Here is a 22,443-nt window from a genome sequence, read left to right as displayed (position 1 = left end):
CTCGATCACAGCATGCACACACTATCCTCACCAACTTTGGATCTGTAGACCTGCTCTGTTAGCGCTGGCCAGTGACTATTTAGCTCCCAGGCAGCCCAGGCTCAAAATGCGAGTCCAGCCATTCTTCTAGTCTGCTTCCTCCAGTGTGACATCAGGAGCCAATGGTAGTGAATAGCTGAGTGGATAGTTAGCAGCTTAAGGAGGAAAGGGAAAACCACCATTGGGTGAATATAAATCTGCTGCAATGGCAGAAAAACCCTAGGGTTTTGTTGAACCTGGATTGAGAAACTCAGCTCTAATCATAAACATGAAATCATGCTGGACATACCTGCTTGATGTAATTTTATCACTTTTTAAACAGTTATTGGGAATGTTTTTAGTCATTATATTTGAATGTGGCTCATGACATAGCATATGTTGGAGACCATTTCCAAAGAGTTTGGCTGCTATGTTTCAGCTGATAATTGTAATCAGGTTTTTGTAAGTGCCTCTTTGCTTGGGGGCTGATTGGAGGGTAAAATATGTGCAAAAGTAGGATTGCTGCAATGAGCTTGTTGACCCTGTTGACTGTTACATTGTCAGCACATATATTCATTCATACTAAAGATGAAAGCAGGCCTGTTCTCTATTTGTGACCCATTCTGGGGGAAGGATCCTAAGAGATAAAGTTGGACATATGTCCATTGCAAATGCTGTGTGCAGGGTATCCATAGGTTAGCCACATGTTTATTCTGCTTTTCTGACCTCTAGATCATCTGAACATTTGGAAACCTTTGTCTGACAGTTTTACATAGATTTGTGCCAAATTTATTATCATATCTGACACATTTATTCAGTTTAGAATCACATCTCTTAGACCTGGTTTAATGCGCATATCTTGCTTAGTCTGATACTCTGAAAGGAATTCAGGAAAGAAGCTGTAAGCTAAAAGTAAAATGTTGCATACTGCTGTCAGTCTGTGCTGTCTCATAATGCACCTGCTTGTTCTCCAAGCAAAACATATGATGTGACATTATGCGTGAGTAAAGGAGAAGGAGTGTTCACACAATACCTGTTGGTGTGCTGGTGATTTTTATGCTACTGTTCAATATATTCGGTAACATCCGCGATCACTAGAGCACCAATTAGGGCTGCAACAACTAATCGACATAATCGATTATAATCGATTATTGAAAAAGTTGTCAACTTTTTCAATAATCGATTAATCGGCTTCCGATTGGTTGGCCCTGTTCACGGCTCCACACACGGTGCACGCCACACCTCCTCCCCACCCCACGCTCGCCGCTGCCAGACCCGCCCGCATCCACCCCTCCTTGTATTTAATGTTTTTATCCGATTAACCGATTAATCGAACTTAATAATCGTCCAACTAATCGATTTTGAAAATAATCGTTAGCTGCAGCTCTAGCACCAATAATTGCTTTAGGACAGGGGTGCCCATTAGGTAGATCGTGATCTACCAGTAACTCTCAAAGCTGATGCTGGTAGATCACGAAGGGTGTGAATGGTGGCCCCTATATTCCATTTTAGTATATTTATTTAGCTGTGCACACATGATTACCTTTTAGCCTGTGTCTACTGAGCCAAGCTCCCTGACACCTTTCTGGTGGATACTGGGGGCTGAAGTGCTATGTATTACATCAAAGAATATTAGTTTACACAGCCTGTTGCACTACACTGTTTGCAAAATTCAGCAAGGTGAGCCAGGAGAGAGAGAAAAGACAGCCAGGAAAGAGAGAGAGAGGAGAGACAGCCAGGAACGAGAGAGAGAGGAGAGACAGCCAGGAACGAGAGAGAGAGAGGAGAGACAGCCAGGAAAGAGAACAAGGAGAAACAGCCAGGTAGATCTCATGTAGCTCGTCATTTTGAAAAGTAGATCTTAACACAAAAATTGTGGGCACCCCTGCTTTAGGGGTATGTGGTAAGGTGTGCGGCAGTATCTCCATGGACATATAAGCTGTTAGAAACCCACCAAACCCCACCTCTAGAGTCTTTATTGTAATCTTTGGGTATCCTTGTCATTTAATAATTTCACATTAAAAGCAACTAAAGAGGTCAGGGGTGGCTTGTTTTCAAGCTGTTTTGTTAAGAAGAGGTACATAGTTTCATGCCCATAGTCTGGGCACAGACTATAACAATTAGAATGGTGCACTCACTGAAAAGAAACCATGCTTTCTAAGTTAAAGTTGTCTCCCCTAATTATGTTGGGTTTAATAGTTTGAAGACGCCCTATTAGTTAACCACTATACCAGCATGGAAAGTTGTAATTCATGCTTTGAAAGGAAATGCTAAATTTGTCAGAATTTTGTTTTTTAAGGCTTGCATTTTGTGGTTTGGCACTTTGTACTGAGCAGCATGTTGTTATTTGTATTATTTACAAATCAGTTAATGACCTATTTATTTGTGAAACCGTGAAGAGAATCATGGAACAACAATTAAAGGAGAACTATGAGGTGAGTGATTTTCACTCACCTCATAGTTCTAGCCGACCTGTGACAATAAGACCGTCACAGGTCGGCTCAGTAGAACGGGAGGTGAGCGAACACATACCGGCGTTCGCTCACCTCTCGATCCTGTCACGGCTCTCTGCCGTGACAGGGGAGGGCCTGGATTCCCCCCTCCGATCCCCCAGCGCTGACTGGCGGAACGGATGGGGCGGGTAGAGCTGGCTCTGTCTAAGGTGACGGGAGGACACTAGTTTGTGTCCTCCCGTTACCCTAAGGAGAACTATGGGGAAAAGACATCCCCATAGTTCTCCTTTAAAGATATATTGAAGACAATTGTGGGTTAGCGTCACCTCCAAGTTCACAAGTTTGTCTTTGTCTTCCCTTGTCTGATGCAAACCCGATCCTTCTATTTTTAGATGGAAAATGTATGCTGTAAAAAAAATGTTTTAATAGGCTAGATATATTTTTGGTTTTTCTGGAGTTCGTTTTTGTGTACACACATGTCTGATAAAGTTTAGCCCACCTCACACCCATCGGTATTGTGCATGACTCCCATCCTGCCACTGTTTAGCTTCAGCGAACTGAAGTCCATCCATGTTGTGTATATTAATACATTGAAAAAATTATCAAGCCGATCTCTAGAATATTAACCGCCGTTCCAGCTTTGCGTTCCACCCCCGTCTAACAAAATTAGTTAGAGGAAGGTGGGACGGGTTTTAACAAATAAGATCAGGTTACTTTATGAACGCTGAAAAGAAGTTGCAGTTCCAGACTTTTCCAATAGGTGGTGCTATAAACAAAGATTGTAATTTAAACCCCCTGGAAAACAGAGTGTAGGGAAGGGGCTTTTAAGGGACACGAAACAGAGGAGTAAAATCTTAAAAAATACAATAAAGTACCCTAACTATTGTCAAAAATGTATCTTATTTGTGTATCTCTCAGCTGCAGATCCTCACATCATCTCTGAACTGGTGCTGACACTGTCTCCAAGCTTGCTCCCGTGATGGACTACAAATAAGCTAACTAAAATTGTGATTGAACTCCATCATGGGAGCTAAATTGAAGCAGTGTAAAAGTGGACAGTGTCAGTACAAATTCAAAGATGATTTGAGAATCTACAGCCGAATGATACACAAATAAGCTACATTTCTGATAATAGTTAAGGTACTTGAATGCATTAAGATTTAACTCCTGAGTTTAGTGTCACTTTAACGTCTAACTATAGCTAATAAAAACTAACGGTTTTAGTTTTTTTTGTGTGGGGAAGAAGTAGCCAGGTTCTACTGCCTTTGGAGGCTCCGTAGAAGAGGTTCCTTTACTTCTTGTTTTGTAAAAAGGTTATCCCCAGGACATGAAGTAAGGAGAAATCTCTTTAACAGCAACATGTACAGCAGTAAAAATTCTTTAGTAGGGTAATGTTGGCTGTTTACTTCCCGTTTCCCTGACAAAGATTTTTTTCCTCACTTCCTGTCTAATAAAAGTTTGTTCCCAGAAAAGAGAGCGAGTGCAACGGGAAAGGAATACTAACCTCTGTAGGGCTTTTATTGCAATCTATGAGATAGGAACACACACTAAAAGGATGCAGACATAAACAAAAACAGTGTAAAGTAAGGACAAACTTCCTCAGTCCAATATCACTGCTCGTTCACAGCAGCACTAGAGAGATTGGCGGGTGCACTCCGGTCCGTATTGCTCTATCATCGGCAGTTACAGAAAAAAAAAGTCAGTTGAACACCTCTAGCTTCACTAAAATGTTTTTTGTAGCACACACAGGTACACATCATCCCGCCGTGGATCCTTTTCACTCTGACATGTTTCCCCCAAGAATGGGCTTAGTCATAGACATCACGATGTGTACCTGTGTGCTACAATAAATGTTTCAGCGACGCTTGAGGTTTGCGACTAGACTATTTTTTCTGTAAGTAACTAGTGTAAAGTAAGGATTAAAATTGACAATGTATTTTTTGCTCTCTGTGCCTTTTTGTCTGGTGACAGCTCCCCCCATTTGGGTATCACTGAGACAGAAAGTGAGGATACATCTTTGCAGTGTTCCCTCACTACTATACAAAACTTAAAAGATGTTGGCTGGTGTTTAGGGTTTAGTCATTTCAACTCTATTGTGCCATTGTGTTGCAGAGGATCTCTTTTATGACTATGGACACATTACAGTAGCAAGTCTTGTATGCATGTTACTACTAAGTCTCCCTCCTTGGCTGCTAAATTCCCACTTTAAATTTCCGGTGACACTTTTTTTATTAATAAAATATTTCCTTGTTTTTTTAACTTATTTGTGTTCTATATATTTTGTTATTTAGAGCTGCAGTCAAATTATAAATGTTTGGCCAAGCTATTTGTTCCATCTTTTACCGGTTCTTTAAAAAAATTAGCTTAACTACTGGCAAAACATTTAAGAAAAAAAATCATAAACAAGTTTAGCATAAAATACGAATGTACGGAGTAGTTTAAAAGAACCTTTTTTGTCTGTGTGTTGGACACACTTTATAAGGTCACAGGAGGAGGTGGCAAGAAATGAAATGGATTATTCCCATTCACGTAAATAGAAAATCCATTTGAAATAACTAATAGTTCACTAGCAGATTTTTAACAAGGGATGTGTTTATTTCTTATCTGTATGTCTCATGCAGAACTTAGCCAAATAACCAAAACAAATGCAAGATCTTCAGTGTACTCAAATTATTTTGTCACGGTTTTGACAGTTCAAAGCTAAGCTGGAAAATAATGAGACCAGTCCTCACTAAGGGGTCCATAGAAAAAAGTAAAAATAAAGCTATGTGTAAATTTTTATTATGCTTTTTAGATTAAAAGATAGTGTTTGATCTCAGTTCCTGTTTGAGTCAGACAGTTTTTTTTATCCATAACCACCAAAACTGCTATGCAACAAAACAGTGTCGTTATTGAGAGAAAGTTGTATTGCTTCACAAAGAATAATTTTTCTATTCAGAACTTTCTGCTTGAGTGCTGTGTTAATGTCATTTTATGCTCCATACATACAGTACTACCAGTCAAAACACATGATCCTATAGTGCTCAGCTCTAGGTCTCTGTAGTGGCATCTCTCCATTTCTGGGTGCCGGTTCTATACAGATCTGTCCTCGCCAGCCAATATATATTTCAAAAAGATTCAATCATCGCACTCCTATATCCTCCACCCATTTGTTTATTTCCAGGAAGTCACATCACCTGCCTGAACGCCTTCCTCTGTCGCTCTTTACCAGCTATTAGGCCTAGTTGTGGAGTGGCTAAGCCCAATAGCTGGTGAAAAGCTTCAGAGAAGGAAATCAGGCAGCTGATGTGTCCTCTGAAAAAAAGAAGTGGAGTGGAGGGTATTGACGTGCTTTACATTATACCATTGTTTTGACAGGCCGTAGGCAATATTTTTATGATCATTGCATTAAACCAAGCTTTGGAGAAATTGGAGTTAAAGCAAAATATTTTTTTAGTTCTGTATAGAGTAGAAGGGGTTACAACATCTGTTAACTTTCTATTGCTGTCTCTGTCCCTATTTGGTACATTTCCCTTGCCTTAATTTGTCTTTGATGAATTTCACACAGAACAGGACACAAGGGAAAGTCACTTCACTTCCCATCTATTTGGTAAGCATGGGGCAAAACAGGAAGTGAAAGGAAGACACAGACAGCAATGAAAGAGCATTTTCTAGCATAGCAAGGAAAGTTTAAAACGTAAGTCAGGATTTGATTGCTTTCAGGGAAAATGTCTCCTCACTTCCTGAGGAAGGTGACAGGTATCAGACAGAATAGGAAGCAATGAAAAATGTCTAATTTGGGGGATCAGATCGCTTTTAAAACTTGAAAGAGACTCTAGCCCTTCCCCATGCTGTCCAAAATGATATACAAATTGTTATGGTTGGCACTGGTCTTTAAATCACCTTGATTGCACTTGGGATTTATTATATTATTATTAATGCATTTGTACCATTTGCCAGGAAAATATCCAAAAGCTAACGGGTCAGTTACGAATTGGCATAAGTATGCTTAATCTCACGCTGTCTGTTTGTATCTGTTGGGGACTGTAGTACAGAGATCTCATCAAATGCCTAACTCTGGCCTACAAGGCTTGGTCATAAAGGAGGTGGTTTTTGCAAGATAGACCGCTGAATCCTAGCGATTAGATGCAGAAGGGGGAAATGTCTCCTTTTTGATAGTTGTCGGGGACACTCACTTATCCATGCCAAGGCTTACTCTACTTGGCGCTGCAAAAGTCCTTTCTACTGCATTTTCTGTAATGCAATGTAAATGGAATAGGTAGAGCGACACCAGTTGCAGTTGTAATGGCAGCTACAAAACACCTGTTAACTCGATTGCCAGAATTGTGTCACTGAAGTCCCTCAAGAAATGTAAGCAGCTGGTGGGTGACAACTTACATCCAAAACTGAAATCTAACTTATCTTTAGCTCCATCAGGTGGGGCCAGGGTCTGCAGCTCCTGTTATTTCAGATTCATAATCCCAACAGTCTGGAGGTAATTTAGACAATGAAGCTGTGTTGTGAAATGTGTTAAAGTCAGGAGATAATGTATTTTGGATCTCCACAGTCTCCTGCAGTGGGGTCGGATATACAAGCAGTTGTTTTAAACCTTATTTATACAGAGCATATGATCCTGCGTTTTATTGTTCATTCTGCTTTTATGAGTCTTGAGTCTTTTAAAGCTTCTACGGCTGCTAAGATCTTTCTGCTACACCCGCTGTTTGAGGACTTCCGCTGTGCGAACTGGAAACACCCGAAAGGATCCTGGGCCCCACCTGTCCCTGTGCCACTAATATGTGGTCCATGCCCAGTTTAGATGCTCCAGTGATCCCACTAGAAGGGCCAAAGGTATATCTTTTGTGAATTCACTGATAAGTTAAATTCCCTCTCTAGATCCCAGTTTAGGCTAACTGGTCTGGTCCTTCACGCTATTTTGCTGGTAACACTGCCCTTTTTATTTCCTGTAAGATTGGAATAAACTTCTGAAAGGATCCTTCCACCACTGGATAGGACCCCACATTATGGAATGATTGAAGCTGAATCTTAAGCCTTGAGCTTTAGCTGTTCTAGTTTATTAGACTTGTGTCCCACATAGGACTGATGTCTATACAAAGTGCGTAGGTCGCTTACTGCGTCTGCACAAAGTGCATCTGTGTGGTGCGTCTGATGTCTGTACAAAGTGTGTAGGTAGGCTTTGTGCTTTGGATGCTGTTGAGATGTTAAAACAGCAGCTTATTTCTTTTCTCTTTGAGGGATGTCATCTCCTTCGAGCAGCTTTTGACACTGTCTTTAGCAATGCTTCAGGCATCTACAGCATGCTCCTACCGGAGCGCAGGTGATTTGCTGAAGGGTCAGAGGAGCCCTATCCCTTTACTTCATCTTCCTTTGCAGTTCATACTAGCAGTTCTTCTGAATCTAACTCCTGCTCAGACCATAGGTCCCGAAACCACATACCTAACTCCTCTGGCAAGCTATTGGCAAAAATATGTGCCCCCACTTTTACAAATTAGGGGACTGTTTGCACAAACGGATGGATTCCCGGGTATCTCGTCTCCTTCACTTTGGATGCTCATAATGCCCCCTTTAGCTCACAGGCCAATTACTTGGAGATGCCATTTATTTTAGCTGCGCCCCATGATGTTCCCTGTGCTACTACACATAGTTGGCTCATGGCTTCTGCTGATACAACCTCAGTGTCTTCAATGTCGTCACTCCCTGTGGCAGTGATTCTTGTTCTGGTCTGAGAATCATGTTCATTCTTTGTGACCTCCCCTGGGTCGTTAGCAGTTTCCCTGCCGTGTAGGAAACTTTACCACTTCTAGGTAGTCTACATCATAGTGCATTGCTGGGAAATATCTGTAAACTGCAAAATCTTGCAAGATCTCAGGGAAAGACATGTTTCCCCTGAGATAATGTACATGGTCACATGTGCTAGACTTTCAGGAAGTAAAGGGAAATGAAAGAATAGTGAAAATGGCCACCATGAGAAAACTGGGGAGTAAGATTAAAACAAGGTATATAAAGAATAAAAAGCTTGCACTAGGAACTTGTATTACTCTCATTGGCCCTTCTCTCTTCTACAGACTTCACTCCCCCTTTGTAACCTCCCCTTACTCCGCTTCTCTCTTCTTCCTCCTCCTATACATATTTCTATAAGCTATACAACAGGTACATGTCTCTGTTACTCAGATGTACCATACTAATAGTTTTTTTTTTTTATCCTTTCTGTAAAGTTTTAAACTTTCATAAAGACTTAATGTTTAAAAAAAAAGCTTGCACTTATCTATAAGTATAAGTTTGTAGATTGCCATTACTGAACATTGCTAAAGGTGCCTTTGTTGTCATTTGAAAGAGGTGGGTAAAGTTCCTCTTTAACTGTAATCATTTGCATACTGTCTTTTAGCTGGGGGCCGGTTGAGGACCTGTTCACATGAGTTTCAGGTCCTGATCAGGTCCGGATCTGCAGACGCGGTGCTACTGATGCAGTGCGTTTTGGCCGCGTTTCAGTACGGATCAGGTCAGCACACAAAACGGACGTCGTGTGAACAGGCACTGACACTGATGTACAAATGAAAAGCTTGATAAAAATGTCAGCATCTGCCAAGCACATCCAAACCACTGCACCTGAAGGGTCTCTGCTCAGTATTCACTTTCTTGTTTATCTTTACTTCCTGCAACATCTGTATTGTCATATTCACTTCAATAGATTGGCAGCATGGGCTGAATGGACTTTGTGAAAAATTGGTGCTGGAAATTCTTCTGCATCTAAATCCCCATGTAGCCTTAAAATGAGAGTTTGTTTGTAACTGTGGTTCATTCCCACAGTTTTTTGGGATGTTTGGAAAACTTTGTATATATGTTTTTAGAGTCCAAAATGACATGCTTCTTTTTTTCTATTCTAGCTGGATCCCCGAATAATTCAGCCATTTTTGGCAGAATCCCGTCAAACAGTTGCCAAACTGGATAATCAAAACATGAAAGCCATTAAGGGGCTTGAAGATAGGCTGTATGCACTGGATCAGATGATTGCTAGCTGCAGTAGATTGGTTAATGAACAAAAAGAACTTGCTCAGGTAAGTGTATGATAAGTTACATATTTTGGCTTATTCAGACTCGACTGAAGTACATGAAAGGTTTTCCTCAACTTGGATGTCTGATGTTAGAGGGGTGCTGTGTCTACAGGATTAAAGGAGAACTATGGGGTAACCTTTTTATCCCATAGTTCTCTTTAGGGTCATGGGAGGACATATACTATGTCCATATACCAGTGTTGGAGGATCGGAGAGGGGAGCGGTGAATGACAGTCACTGCTCTCTGCAGGGAGATGATTGGGAAATGAGCGAGCAACGGTATGTGTTTGCTCACTTCCCGATCAATAGAGCTGTCATGTGACAGTTTCAATGTCACATGTCGGCTCTAACTATGAGGATGAGTGTAAATCCCTCACCTCATAGTTCTCCTTTAAGCTCTGCCTACAGGATTGAGATCTACTATTAGGTGGTGCTTTGTCTACAAGATTGCACTCTGTTATTTAAGAGATGTTTTGTCTACAGGATTGAGGTAGCCATTAAATTGGGTGCTTTGTCTAAAAGGGGTACTCTGTTTACAAGTTTTAGCCTTGCCATTGAAGGGTTCTGTATATAGACTGCCACAGATGTCTATATGTGCACCTGGGGTCTGAGGTTAAAAGAAGAACCCTGGGCATGTACAAAATTAAGCCTTGCAGTGGGCCTACCCCCATACTGCAAAGTATAAGTGCTCGTTTTGGTCTAGGGTCTAAAATAAAGAAGATATTCTCACCTGATCCTCAGTCTCGCAGCAGTGCCCGCTCGCCTCTCCCCCTCCACTCTGACTGTGCAATGTCCCACAGCATCCTCACATCCAGTGCAAGAGACATGATTATGTCATGGGTCCTTAGACTGCCGGAGCCTGGGGGAGAAAAGGCTGCATGAATCAGGTGAGTTTATCTTTTTATTTTTTTTATTTAAGACCCTAGACCAAAACAAGCACTCAACTCTTGCAGTGCAGGGGTAGCCCCACTACAAAATACATTTTTAATATGCCCAGAGTTCTTTAAATGACAGTTGTGTTAAGAAGAGTTTGAGAGCTTTTAATGAAAGTGCACTTTCTTTTAGGATAGCTTTATGATAATAATATTAGTTACGCTGCATTTGTTTCATTCCATTAATTTTATTAATAAAATGGCAATTTCATCATAGGTTTCAGATGTAATCCTATCTCTACATTGTAAGTTGATTATACATTTGTAAGGTGAAGAATCTACTCTCTGTAGAACTAATGATTGTTAGGGCGAGAACTGGTCGAACAGCAGCAGTCATCTTTCGAAGCGTTCAAATACAGACAGCTTATACCTCATTAACTGCTGTTCCTTTTCCATCTTCTGTTACCTTGTAAAGTGCCTTATCTTGTAATGACCTGGTTTGGGCCAAAAAAATTCTTGCTACTCCGTGCATTTAATCTAATTGCTTTATGCTGTGCTCTGTAAACGCTGAATCTTGAATATTTTTATTCACTAAAGATTACCTGCTGAGCATTCTGCTCTCTCTTCTTTATTCTGAACTTCTTTACTGATGAAACATTTTATTCATGTAATACTGAAGTCATGGTTGAGGCATGCTGAGCCAAGTTCCATTCATTAAGCAAGTCTTGTGTAAGAAGAAATATCAGTGGCCTCGGTACTCGGATCCCATTTCTGTAGTCATACATCATCTTTTTTTTCTGTTGAAACTTTAGCCATGTAATACTAGAGTAGACTTCTGCCCGACCTTGCCATTCCATCTTATAGGTTACATCAATATGTTTTCCCAAGCTGCACTACAGCCACACAAACTAATTATGTCGAATTCCTAAAGGAAATACTAACACCAGATTATACCTAACACCAGATTATATTTTGTCATTTTTTACTTTTAATGCAGATCTCCACTCTTTTATACATTTTAAGTTAACATTGTAATACAGTAAACTCTCTGTTATCCGGTATTCAACTAAACAGAACTCTCATCTAACCATATGAGAGTTCTGTCCCCTGTCCTGTTCTGCTGATCTGCGGCATGTATTATCCTGGAAAGGATCCTGTGCCCATTTGTCTTCATTTGCTTTTGATTATTGCATTTCAATATTAATTTGAAGTCAATACAGAGTTTATGTTATGGTATAGTATGGGGTATGGCATTAGTTAGACCTATTTTTAATAGTAATGCTCAAGCAACCAGAAACTACATTTATCTGGAATCTACCAATCCTCGTGGATGGCCAATACCGAATAATTTATTGTATTAACTTGAAAGTCAGTTTGACATGATGTTAACAATGTTACAAATTTTTTTTGACAGTTACACATTTTTTTGATTTGTTGAATTAAATATACTGATTTGTAAATGCTCCCTCATTTGGTTTTCTGTATAACAAGAAATATAATTATCATCTGTGCTAATGGACCACTAGGATAAGCTCAGTTAGCTTTCTACATAACCTCTTGGTTTCAGTCATTGGGGTTTATTATATAGATTTGCACATTCTTGGCAGCATTCTTCTGCAGGAAGCAAAGCCTGCACAATAAACAAATATGGTTGCTTCTTGCATGAATATTTAAAAACTATAAATGAAAAAGGTATTCTGAGCGTTTTAGAAGTTTTTCAGCCTGCCTTTAACATAGACCAACAAGGAACATTATAGTAAAAAGAAATCCATTCTCGTAATTGTATGGGGCATATGCCAAAGGGCATGAAACATACTGGAAAGAACCACATCTTTTAAGGCCTGTAGGTCTTTCTCTACTGCCTGGGCCGAACTGTCACCTGAGCCTCAGTGCACTGCACTACTTATGTTAAGGCCTGGACCAAAGCAGACACCAGAGCATCAGTGGCCTGGGCCACCACAATTGCCTGAGCCTCTATTCTTGCCATCTAGGCAGCCAACAGTCCGTTACTTTCTTGCTGAGTTGCATTAGCCTGTGGCTGATTTGCATTGGCATGTTACTGCTGGGCAGCCAACAATCTAATAGTTTCTTAGTGAGTTTTATTAGCATGTGGCTGATTTGCATTGCCACGTTGCTGCTGGGCAGCTAACCATCATATTAGCTTCTTGCTGTTTTGCCAGGTTCTGCTGATAAGCCTATTGCGGCACAACATTAGCTTGCAGAACTGCCTTTATCAAGTCCTCTGTGCTGAAGGTTTAGAATGTACACAGCAGTGCACTGTACCTTTTAAGTTGTAGATATACAGTACTATGAAAAAGGTTTTAGACAGGTGTGAAGAAATGTTGTAAAGTAAGAATGCTTTCAGAAATTAAAGTGTTATTAGTTTCTTTTTTATCAATTAACAAAATGGAAAGTAAATGAACAGAAGATATATCCAAATTAAATCAATATTTGGTGTGACCACCTTTTCCTTCAAAGCAGCTTCAATTCTTCTAGGTACACTTGAACACAGTTTTTAAAGGAACTCGGCAGGTAGGTTGTCCCAAACATCATGGAGAACTAACCACAAATCTGGATGTAGGCTGCCTCAAATCCTTCTGTCTCTTCATGTAATCCCAGACAGAGTTGATGTTGAGATCAGGGCACTGTGGGGGCCAAACCATCAATTCCAGGACTCCTTGTTCTTCTTTATACTGAAGATAGTTCTTAATGACATTGGCTGTATGTTTGGGGTCATTGTCCTGCTGCAGAATAAGTTTGGAGCCAATCACACGCCTCCCTAATGGTATGGCGTAATGGTTAAATATCTGCTAGTATTTGTCAGCATTTCGGACACCATTGATCCTGACCAAATCTCCAACTCCGTTGGCAGAAATGCAGCCCCAGACATGCAAAGAACCTCCACCATGCTTCACTGTTGACTTCAGAGGCTCATTATTGCTCTCCAGCCCTTCGGCGAACAAACTACCTCCTGCTACAGCCAAATATGTTAAATTTTGACTCATCAGTCCAGAGCACCTGCTGCCATTTTTCTGCAACCCAGTTCTTATGTTTTCGTGCATAGTTGAGTCGCTTAGCCATGTTTCCATGTCTGAAGTATGGCTTTTTAGCTGCAATTCTTCCATGAACACCACTTCTGGCCAGACTTCTCCAGGTGGCAAATGGGTGTACCTGGGTCCCACTGGTTTCCGCCAAGTTGATGCTGAATGCACTGCTGGATTTCTTCCAATGAGAAAAGGAAGTAAGCATGATGTGTCTTTCATCTGCTGCATTAAGTTTCCTTGGCCGACCACTGCGTCTACAGTCCTCAACGTTGCCCATTTCTTTGTGCTTCTTGAAAGGAGCTTGAACAGCACATCTTGAAATCCCAGTCTGCTTTGAAATATTTGCCTGGGAGAGCCCTTGTAGACCAGTATAACTACCTTGTGTCTTGTTGCTGTGCTGAGTCTTGCCATTGTGTATGACCTGTGACATGAAACTGTCTTCCACAACCTCACCTTAGTAGCAGAGTTTGGCTGTTCCTCACCCCGTTTTACGCTTCCTACACAGCTGTTTCTGTTTCAGTTTAGACTGTGTTTCAACGTTAATATAAAATTGATGATCATTAGCACCTGCTTGATATAATTGGTTAATCATACACCTTACTCTAATTTGTACAAGTATAAGAAGTGATGCTGGTTTGGAGCCAAAGGGCCGTCACACCAAATATTGATTTGATTTAGATTTTTCTTCTGCTTACTCACTTTGCATGTAAAGTGTAAAGTTATGCACTTGAGTGTTAGAAATATGCAAGTAACATAGGGCTCATCTGGGTAAATCATATAAGGAAAAGGATTTGGGTGTCCTTGTTGAACAATAGATAAGCAACAGCATGCATTGCGGATCTACAACTTACAAAGCTAGCAGAATACTCTCTTCTATTAAAAAAGGCATATATTCAAGAGATAAACCCATAGTTCTTAATCTGTTTAAAACACTGATCGGCCTTGTCTTCAATATGCAGTTCAGTTTTGGTCACCAATCCATAGAAAGCATATGAAGGGCTATGGGAATTCTTTAATTTGAAGGGAGGTTTATTCAGTGATTTATCTGATTGCCAATATTGGGTCAGGAGGGAGACAAAGAGAGAAAAAAGAATATCCTCTTACTGCAAATTGGCATATGCTTGTAGGACTGTTTTTCAAACACATTTAACACATACTCACACACATACCGCCTGGAACTTGATGGAGCTGTGTCTTTTTTCAACTTTATCAGCTGTGTAACTATGATATTGGAGGTAGCAAATTGATAACTGGGATCTTTTCAGCCTGGCATACAAACATCTAATAATAATAATAATGCATAACATTCTATATTTTATAGTAAACTATTTAGACTTGATTTTAATTCAAGTTGGAATAGCAGGTTATCCAAAGCAAGCTGCTGTCTGTTCTTTTCTGAACACGGATTGATGCACATTTAAATTACAGATCATTCAATTATTCAATTTTTCTATGTTACTGGCAGTAAGTGGTAGCTCCCTCCCTCTGTCACACTATAAATTCATCAAACAAGGAGCCCTGTATAATAAATAAATCTATTCTAGAACAGGATAATGTAAGAATTCAGTCAAAAAGAGTAAAGTGCACCTAGATTATCCTTCAGTGACGTCAAATCATGATGTATGAGCTGTATTAAATGTTTACTGTATTACTCATCGTACTTCTTATTCGTTTAGACAACCATTCATTTTATTTTTCCTTGACATTAAATATTTAACTTTTTTAATATGATTTAGACTTCTGTTGCCTGATAATGAAAACAGATGAATGTAATTGCTGAGAATTTGTATTTCCAATAACTTTATAAGGATAAAGTGGTGTCTTACATTTTATTATAGTGCAGCCTCTGTGCTTATTAGGGTGTATATCATTTTAAGGAACATACAGACATTAAATCAAACCACCAGCTGAGATTAGCAGGTATAGTACAGGCCTGTGGCTTTGGCATTGTCTGTCTGTATACCTGAATTCACAAAAAAAAACAACTTACAGAACAGTTTGTCCACAGGTTGTCCACATTGTCCACAATCTGTTGTAAAGCCTTGGAAAAACAAAATGTTTTATAAAAAAACAATAGGGTCTTATTTACTTAACGGCCCTTTCGATTGGGCTGATTAGCGCACGGATCCTCTCCTGCTCAGAAGCAGTACGGATTGGATGTTACCGCTGTGACATCCATGTCCGTCCAATTTTTGCTGAACCCCGTGTCGGTCTATAGGGACTCGAATGTAAACGGACATGTGTCCGTTTACATCAGAATACTTCCAATTCGGCAAGATCAGGTCCGTCAAAATGGACCGTTTGTTTTTCTGGACCTAGCCAGAGACTAGCAAATAGGTCCACCTGAAAAACTGACAGGCTGCCCGCATGAAAGGGTCCTAAGAGTGAAATGGGGGTTAATGAAAATGTATATAAAGCCATTTTTTTTTATTTTGAATAGTGTGAGGATAGATTAGAACTCCGGTCAGGTTTTACTGCTGTCTAACTCTCTGTGATTCCTTAAAAAGGTTGTCCCCAGAAATCTCTCTAACAGCAACACAGACAGAAAGATATTTTTTTTTTTTTTTAGTTGAGTTGGGGAATTGCAGAACCTTTATCAGCTATTTATTGTTGTCTGTTTCCCTGATACAGACTTTTCCTCTCTAATGGAGAGCTTGATGGTAATAAAACCTGAGAGAGCTAATCTTTCCCTGGTCTATCCAAAACTAATCATGTGCAAAGGGTTAGACAAAAAAAGAAGCTACTTTTGCACATGATTTGATATTTGCGTTCACTTCACTGTGCTTTATCTCATTTCATGCTTTGTGCATTAACTGAGTATGTTGCCCTGATGTATGAAGCAGTCTTATACATACTACAGACTTAAAGCTAAACTCCAGGCAGATATAAAACACACAAATTAATGTGGCTATGCATTCATTAATAAATAATTATGTAAATGTTTTTGTAAATACAGCTTTTTAGCTGCATTTGACTCGGTATCAGCCTTATTTAAGCCCAGCACAGTAGCACTCAGACTGGGAGAGGTAGTGGTAGCAGTGGGTGCCAGGAAGCAAGCTGAAAGGAGGAGAGTGTAGAGTGAACCGAGGGATAATGTTGCTGCTCCTTCACTGTCCTATCAGCAGGCTGGGGGTGCAGAAAGGATACTGCTGTTTTTCATAACTGTAATAACGTAGGAATTGGTGTCACCCTTTTGGCTTTGCTAACTGACAAAGCTGTGGAAATGTCAAGGCTGTCAAATGTCAAATCTTTTTGCATGTAAAACTACTCCCTTATTGGTATTTCATCAGTGTACTTTGATGTGCTAAATACACAACTGAAATACATACAGTACATGTGTACTAACGTGTCTGGCATTGCATTTGTATTTATGTTCAGACAGTCTTGTGCTTCTCATGTGTTTGCCACACTGTACAGTCAGAAAGTTGACTCCATTTATTCTTGGTTTAGCTTTACAGCTTCCAGTGCTACCTGCCATTGGACAGTTAACCAGTTATGTGGTGATGCTGAATTACTGACTGGTGATAAAGCTAGAAGAGGCCACATGGGAAGCTGCAAGTTCTTCTCATACTCGAGTCCAGTCTGAGGAAAAAAAGGTTCCCCCATGATTCAGCTGGACCTTTCCCTATGTAAACAGACATTGTACATAGTGTTGTAGTGGTGACTGAGTGAAGTAGGTTGGACGTGGTAAATGACAAGTGAGCAGTGATGCTAAGTAAAACTTCTGAACAGCAGTGGTGTAAACTGACTTCATAGCAAATAGTTCTATGCGTTCAGCCTGCCATGGGCAAGGCTACCCAGCGCATATGGTGTGAGCTGGCCTTTAAAGTCAAAATTTGGTCTGCTTTAAGCAACTTGAGAGGGTGGAGAGCATAAACTTTTATATCTCTCACAAAGCCTTCTATTATGCAGTTCCTGCCTTTTTGCCTTTCAATAAGTAATTTAAAGAAAACAAAAATAAATAAATCACGGCTTATTTGAATCTAAAGCTTGCCTTTTTTTGATGGTTGGTACATGCATTTCACATAACATTGTTAACCTTTGGAAACGAGTGTCACTATTTTAGTTAAGTAGTAGAAAATAACATTTAAGTGTATGGATGGAACTGAAAATAAGCAGTAGCTACTTGGCACAAGGCCATGCACAAATAACTGCTATATGATCTTCTGCCTTGGCTCAACTTGATAAATCACAGGTGGAAAGTATTTTGATTATTTTCCATTAGGCACGACGTAATATGATCATTTTTACAGTGAGCGCTAGAAGTATGTAAACAACTGACTCTGTCACAAACTTTAGGGATTACGATCTCTGCATGGGCACTGGAATGCTTATGAGATTGTCAGCTTTGTCCAGCAGGTGGTATTGCTGAATAAAGTTTTGCAGATACTCTATGTTCCTGTAACTGGATACATAAATAATGGAAAATTCACTTCATAGAGTTCTTGTGGACACACTTTTTTTAATGGAACGTAGATCTTGTTGAAATGGCCTTCCCATCCAGCTGTTATTACCATTTTGGGTAGTTGTTGGTAGATTGCTTGACCTGTCCATGTCATAAGTGAGGAGCTTAAAAGAGGACATGATTTTGATGTACAAAATTTTAAGTGGTGATGGCAACATCAGCAACAAACATTTTACAGTAAACTCCATAACAAAGACTAGAAGCCACCACCGAAAACTGGTGGAGAAAAGATTTAACCACAAGGGGCGTAGGGGCTCTTTTTCAGTTTGGAGTCTGGAACCCGCTGCCACCATAAATGGTATCAGCAGCAGCAGCATTTAGATAACTTCCTCAGAGACTGTAACATACAGGGGTACTGGTACACTTAAAACAACGTCACACAGGGACTCGTGTACACACACACACACACACACACACACACGTGCACAATCACACACAGACACACAAAGGTTAAACTTGATGGACCTGTGTTTTTATTCAACCTCAAATACGATGTAACTATAAATAACCTGGGCATCCTACTGTAAAGACCACTGCAGCTGGCTTCCTAAGGGTTGCTATAGCCATTGCATTCTCATTCTTTCTCTTGGAAGAAAGTAGTAATAAGTACTTCTATTCCCAGTCCACTAAGTTCTAAAAATGTTATCTGTCTGACTCTCATGCTGATCCGGTGGTGAAAGCAGATGGTCTGCACAATCAACATTTTTTGAACAAGGGTCATCAACGGCATCATTGGTGTTTCCTTCATCAGAGGTTCTTTTTAAAGTAACCCAGAAATTGAATATTCTATCCTGCTAGAGTGCTGGCATCACACAAAATCCACCTTCATTAACAATTGAATGCATAAGTCAGGGTTGTAATCCTTTAACCCCTCACAGCCCCTCCTAACATTACAAAGAAGGAAAAGCAAGTAGAATCTGTAACTCCCAAGTAAAAGCAATTTAAGCTGCATGAAGCATTTGTTAAATATTTTTTATCTTATGCTACGTGAATGGGAACATGTAACAAATATAAAATAGATATCCAAATTTGGCCACGTAAGTGGAAATACACTTTGCTATTGAAGCATAATTGCAATGGTCAAATGCACTGGCCAATAGTGGGGCTTAGGAGGTGGAGGCCCTCAAGCCACCTAATCAAGGAAGTCCCTACATATTGGAGCACCTTTCCTGGAATCAGCAAAACTGGAAAAGTACCTGATGTGCTGGATTGCATAACTATATTCCACTTTAGGGTTGCTCTGGGAGTGCAACAAGAGAACTGAAACTCCTTTAGTTGTGACAAAAGGAGTGATTCTCTGTCACCTGAGGTGGCAGAAAATTGCTTATGGTAAGATCTCACCAATGTATCTTCCTGGTGCGGTGATTCAGGAAAACAGTAAGTGAAATATCTGTATTTTGACTTACTATTTTAAGGCCATAGTACAGTAATCTGTGGGAACAAATCAGCATTTCTTGTGCTACCCATAAACAGAAACGGCTTGCCAAATTTTTCAAATGAAAGATCATTCCACAGTAAGAATCTTGTCTACAGAATAGATTGTTTGAAAAAACATCAATTTGACAGTGTCAGATGATACACAAATGATGCTTCCAGGTACAGGACATGCTCCTGCATACTTTCATGTTCTTACAATGGAAAATAGATCTTATATATAAGATCTGAGGCTAGGACTTAAACCACATTATTGATGTGTAGATTTTGTTGTGGAATTCTACTTTGATGTTTATGTGAGCACATAGAAGGTGCTTGGTACATTTTCTCTGTAGAATAGTATAGAAAATAAGGTCTGTCATGTACTTGGACAAGGTTCCATCTGCTGTCTTCCCTGTGAACTATATTACCATAGCTGGATTTGATGCGAGATCCCACTGCGTGGTTTATGTTACAGATAGCATTGTGCTGAACTTGTTGCTAGTCAGCTTCATGACCAGTACAATATAAATCAAATGATGGTGTGTATTCAATATACTTTATATGAGAGATATAGAGTGCATTCCCTGAATCTTCTTTCCTCATGCTAGCCATTGTTGGCCATGCATATTCCCATTGTTTCGCACCAAACAAATTGTTCCTTGGTTTACAGTAAAGGTATATGCAAGCCATAACTGATACTTAATTTCCTTTGTGGCTGCTGGTGGCTTGAATCATGTGTTTTAAAGAAGTGGTTCTCAACCTGTGTAACCTCAGGGCCCACATTTGTCCTCAATCATTAAGGCGCGACCCCAGTCGCACTGCAATAGAACGCACAGCATTGTGGTACCGTGCATTCCAGTAAAGGTGATGAAACTGCGGGTGGGAGGTAGGTTTGGGATGCCATTCAAACGAATAGCAATGCAACGCACCTCCCACAACTCAACGCATGGTAGGTGCGATTGCGTGGTACATTTGTGTTAATCGCATGGGACTGTACTAGTGTGAACCGGCCCTCAAAACCACTGACAGACACATATAACCACAAGCACAATCTCACACACTTGAAGACATTCTCAGACACACATATACACTCCAAAAACATTTTTTTTTTTTTTTAAGATACACTCAGTCTCCCTATCTTATGAGAACTGAAGTGGATCCTCAGGCTGGGGTCCAGTGTGGGCTGCTGTGCTGTGATGGAGCTTTATCCATATGTGCATTGCTTGTACAACTCCCATGCGCGCCTTTAGTGGTTCCGGGAGCCAGAATGTAATGTCAATTCGGTCCAGGCACCTCTACAGGACACGTTAGGGAGCTGTAAACATTGCATGTATGGATGGAGCTCCCTCACGGCTATAGCCCCATGCCATCACACCTCAAGCTGACACTTGGCGCCGGGCAGCATATTTGAAATGGCTGCTCGGTGCGAGAACTGACAGTGCTGTGCTAGGGGAAGGCTGAAGAGCCTCTCACCTAGAAAAGTAGAAGGCATGCAGTGACCCACTAAACGCGGGGTCACGACCCACTTTTGGGTCAAGCCCCACCAGTTGAGAACCAAGGTTTCAATGTACAGTATATGTCAGGGCAAAATTAAAAAAATCAGTACATGTTCAATGCATGTACATTTCCCAATGTTTTATTCATTGAAAGACCTAACAGTACAAAACAGTATATGTTGATCTGCCAGAAATGCACTCCATTCTCTCATAGGCTGACAACACACAGCATCTTTGAGTGGTGTCAGACCTAGTGGTTGCTAAACTACACAAACCAATTCCCTTTCCTTTTCTCTAAAACATAGAGACGTATAATCTCCTCCAGACATAGGTCAACGATGATTGATTCACTCAGCCCTGGGGCCCTTCCTGGGAGCACTTATAGGAGGTTCTCCTTGAGCTGATCTTTGTAGGGGAAGATCTTTCCATCCTCAGGTCCCTTTACTTTTATATGCTCCTAATTGTACTGTGGTATGTTTCCAGGTGTGTTTTTTCTAATACCCTTTTTTTTCTATTTCCTATTGCTATGTATATTGTATTGAAAAATCTTGAAATAAAGAATATACAAAAAAAACAAAAACATAGAGACTACTCAATATGTAGCACCAACATAACAACTAGGAGGGCTAATTAGACTTCTTGAAATAACACAAGAGAAAGACATACATACTGCCAGAGCCAATTTTTTTGTACACTTGATCAATGCACATTTTAGCACATTTTAAATGAAAGTAAAGGACATCGGCCAGAAAATTGTTGCAATTACAAATGTTTAGGCATTCTCATGTTTCAGGTGTAAAATATGTAAATTTATCTGGAGTTAATTTTAATCACTTTCACTGCCACTAAAAATTACGAGTCATTGTGTGAGTTTTCGTGAGAAGATGTCTAGACTTACTGTGACAGATAAAGAATGCCTGCATTGTTACATGAAAGGAAAACAGTTTTGTGACCTCGAGCCTTTGCTCTCTCTCTTTGCTGTGACGTTACTGCTCTTCAGAGCTCCCGGCTGTTCAACAACTGCAAACTTTAAAATTGGAAATTTCAAATGCAGATTTGTTTTAGTATTTAGCAACAAATATAATTTTCAGAATGAGAGTGATATATAGCGATTTAATATTTTCAGACACATAGTTTGCTTCTTGTAAAGTATCCTAGCTAAAAAACAAAAATCACCTTTTCCTTTTTTCCATCTTTTAAAAGAATTGGCATTAAAATAGACTGTATTGCAGCAGTGGATGCATTCACCAACCCAACACTGAAACTACACAAAAGCAAATGATATCCTGGGTTTATCATAGACTAAATAGATGCCACACTTAAAAGTGAAATATTTTGAAATAAGGAAGAATGCTTTATTGAAATGCTTGCACTGGACATTCGACAAATTGTTAGATAGTTCAGCCTGGTTGAATATAGTGTATGATTTATTTTTTTTAAGCCCACAACTATTTTCACTCAGTACAATAAACTGTAAGTGGTACACAAAGTAACCACTCATTGTGTCATTTGATATGCGAGTTTGTGTGTTGAATAAAGGCATAGCCAGAAGTTACCTTCTGTGAAAACTGCATGTCTAAATGAACTAGAGATATATATCTGATGCGATATACAGACCTGTTATCCTCTA

At 40.0% G+C, this 22,443-nt stretch overlaps 1 protein-coding gene across 2 annotated transcripts in view; it reads left to right on the top strand.

Moving 5' to 3' along the window:
- The window catches only part of RB1CC1 (RB1 inducible coiled-coil 1), a 117,765-nt gene that overhangs the window by 26,664 nt on the left and 68,658 nt on the right, over positions 1-22,443 (top strand). For both annotated transcript variants that reach the window (XM_018570679.1, XM_018570678.1), the window contains exon 7: positions 9,353-9,523. In XM_018570679.1, coding sequence (XP_018426181.1) covers positions 9,353-9,523 — 171 coding nt within the window. The remainder of the gene's footprint in view (positions 1-9,352; positions 9,524-22,443) is intronic.

This window comes from Nanorana parkeri, unplaced genomic scaffold (genome assembly GCF_000935625.1).
Source record: "Nanorana parkeri isolate BGI_ZX_2015 unplaced genomic scaffold, ASM93562v1 scaffold1571, whole genome shotgun sequence".
Classification (NCBI taxonomy): Eukaryota; Metazoa; Chordata; class Amphibia; order Anura; family Dicroglossidae; genus Nanorana; species Nanorana parkeri.
This window is presented reverse-complemented; position numbering and strand designations above follow the sequence as displayed.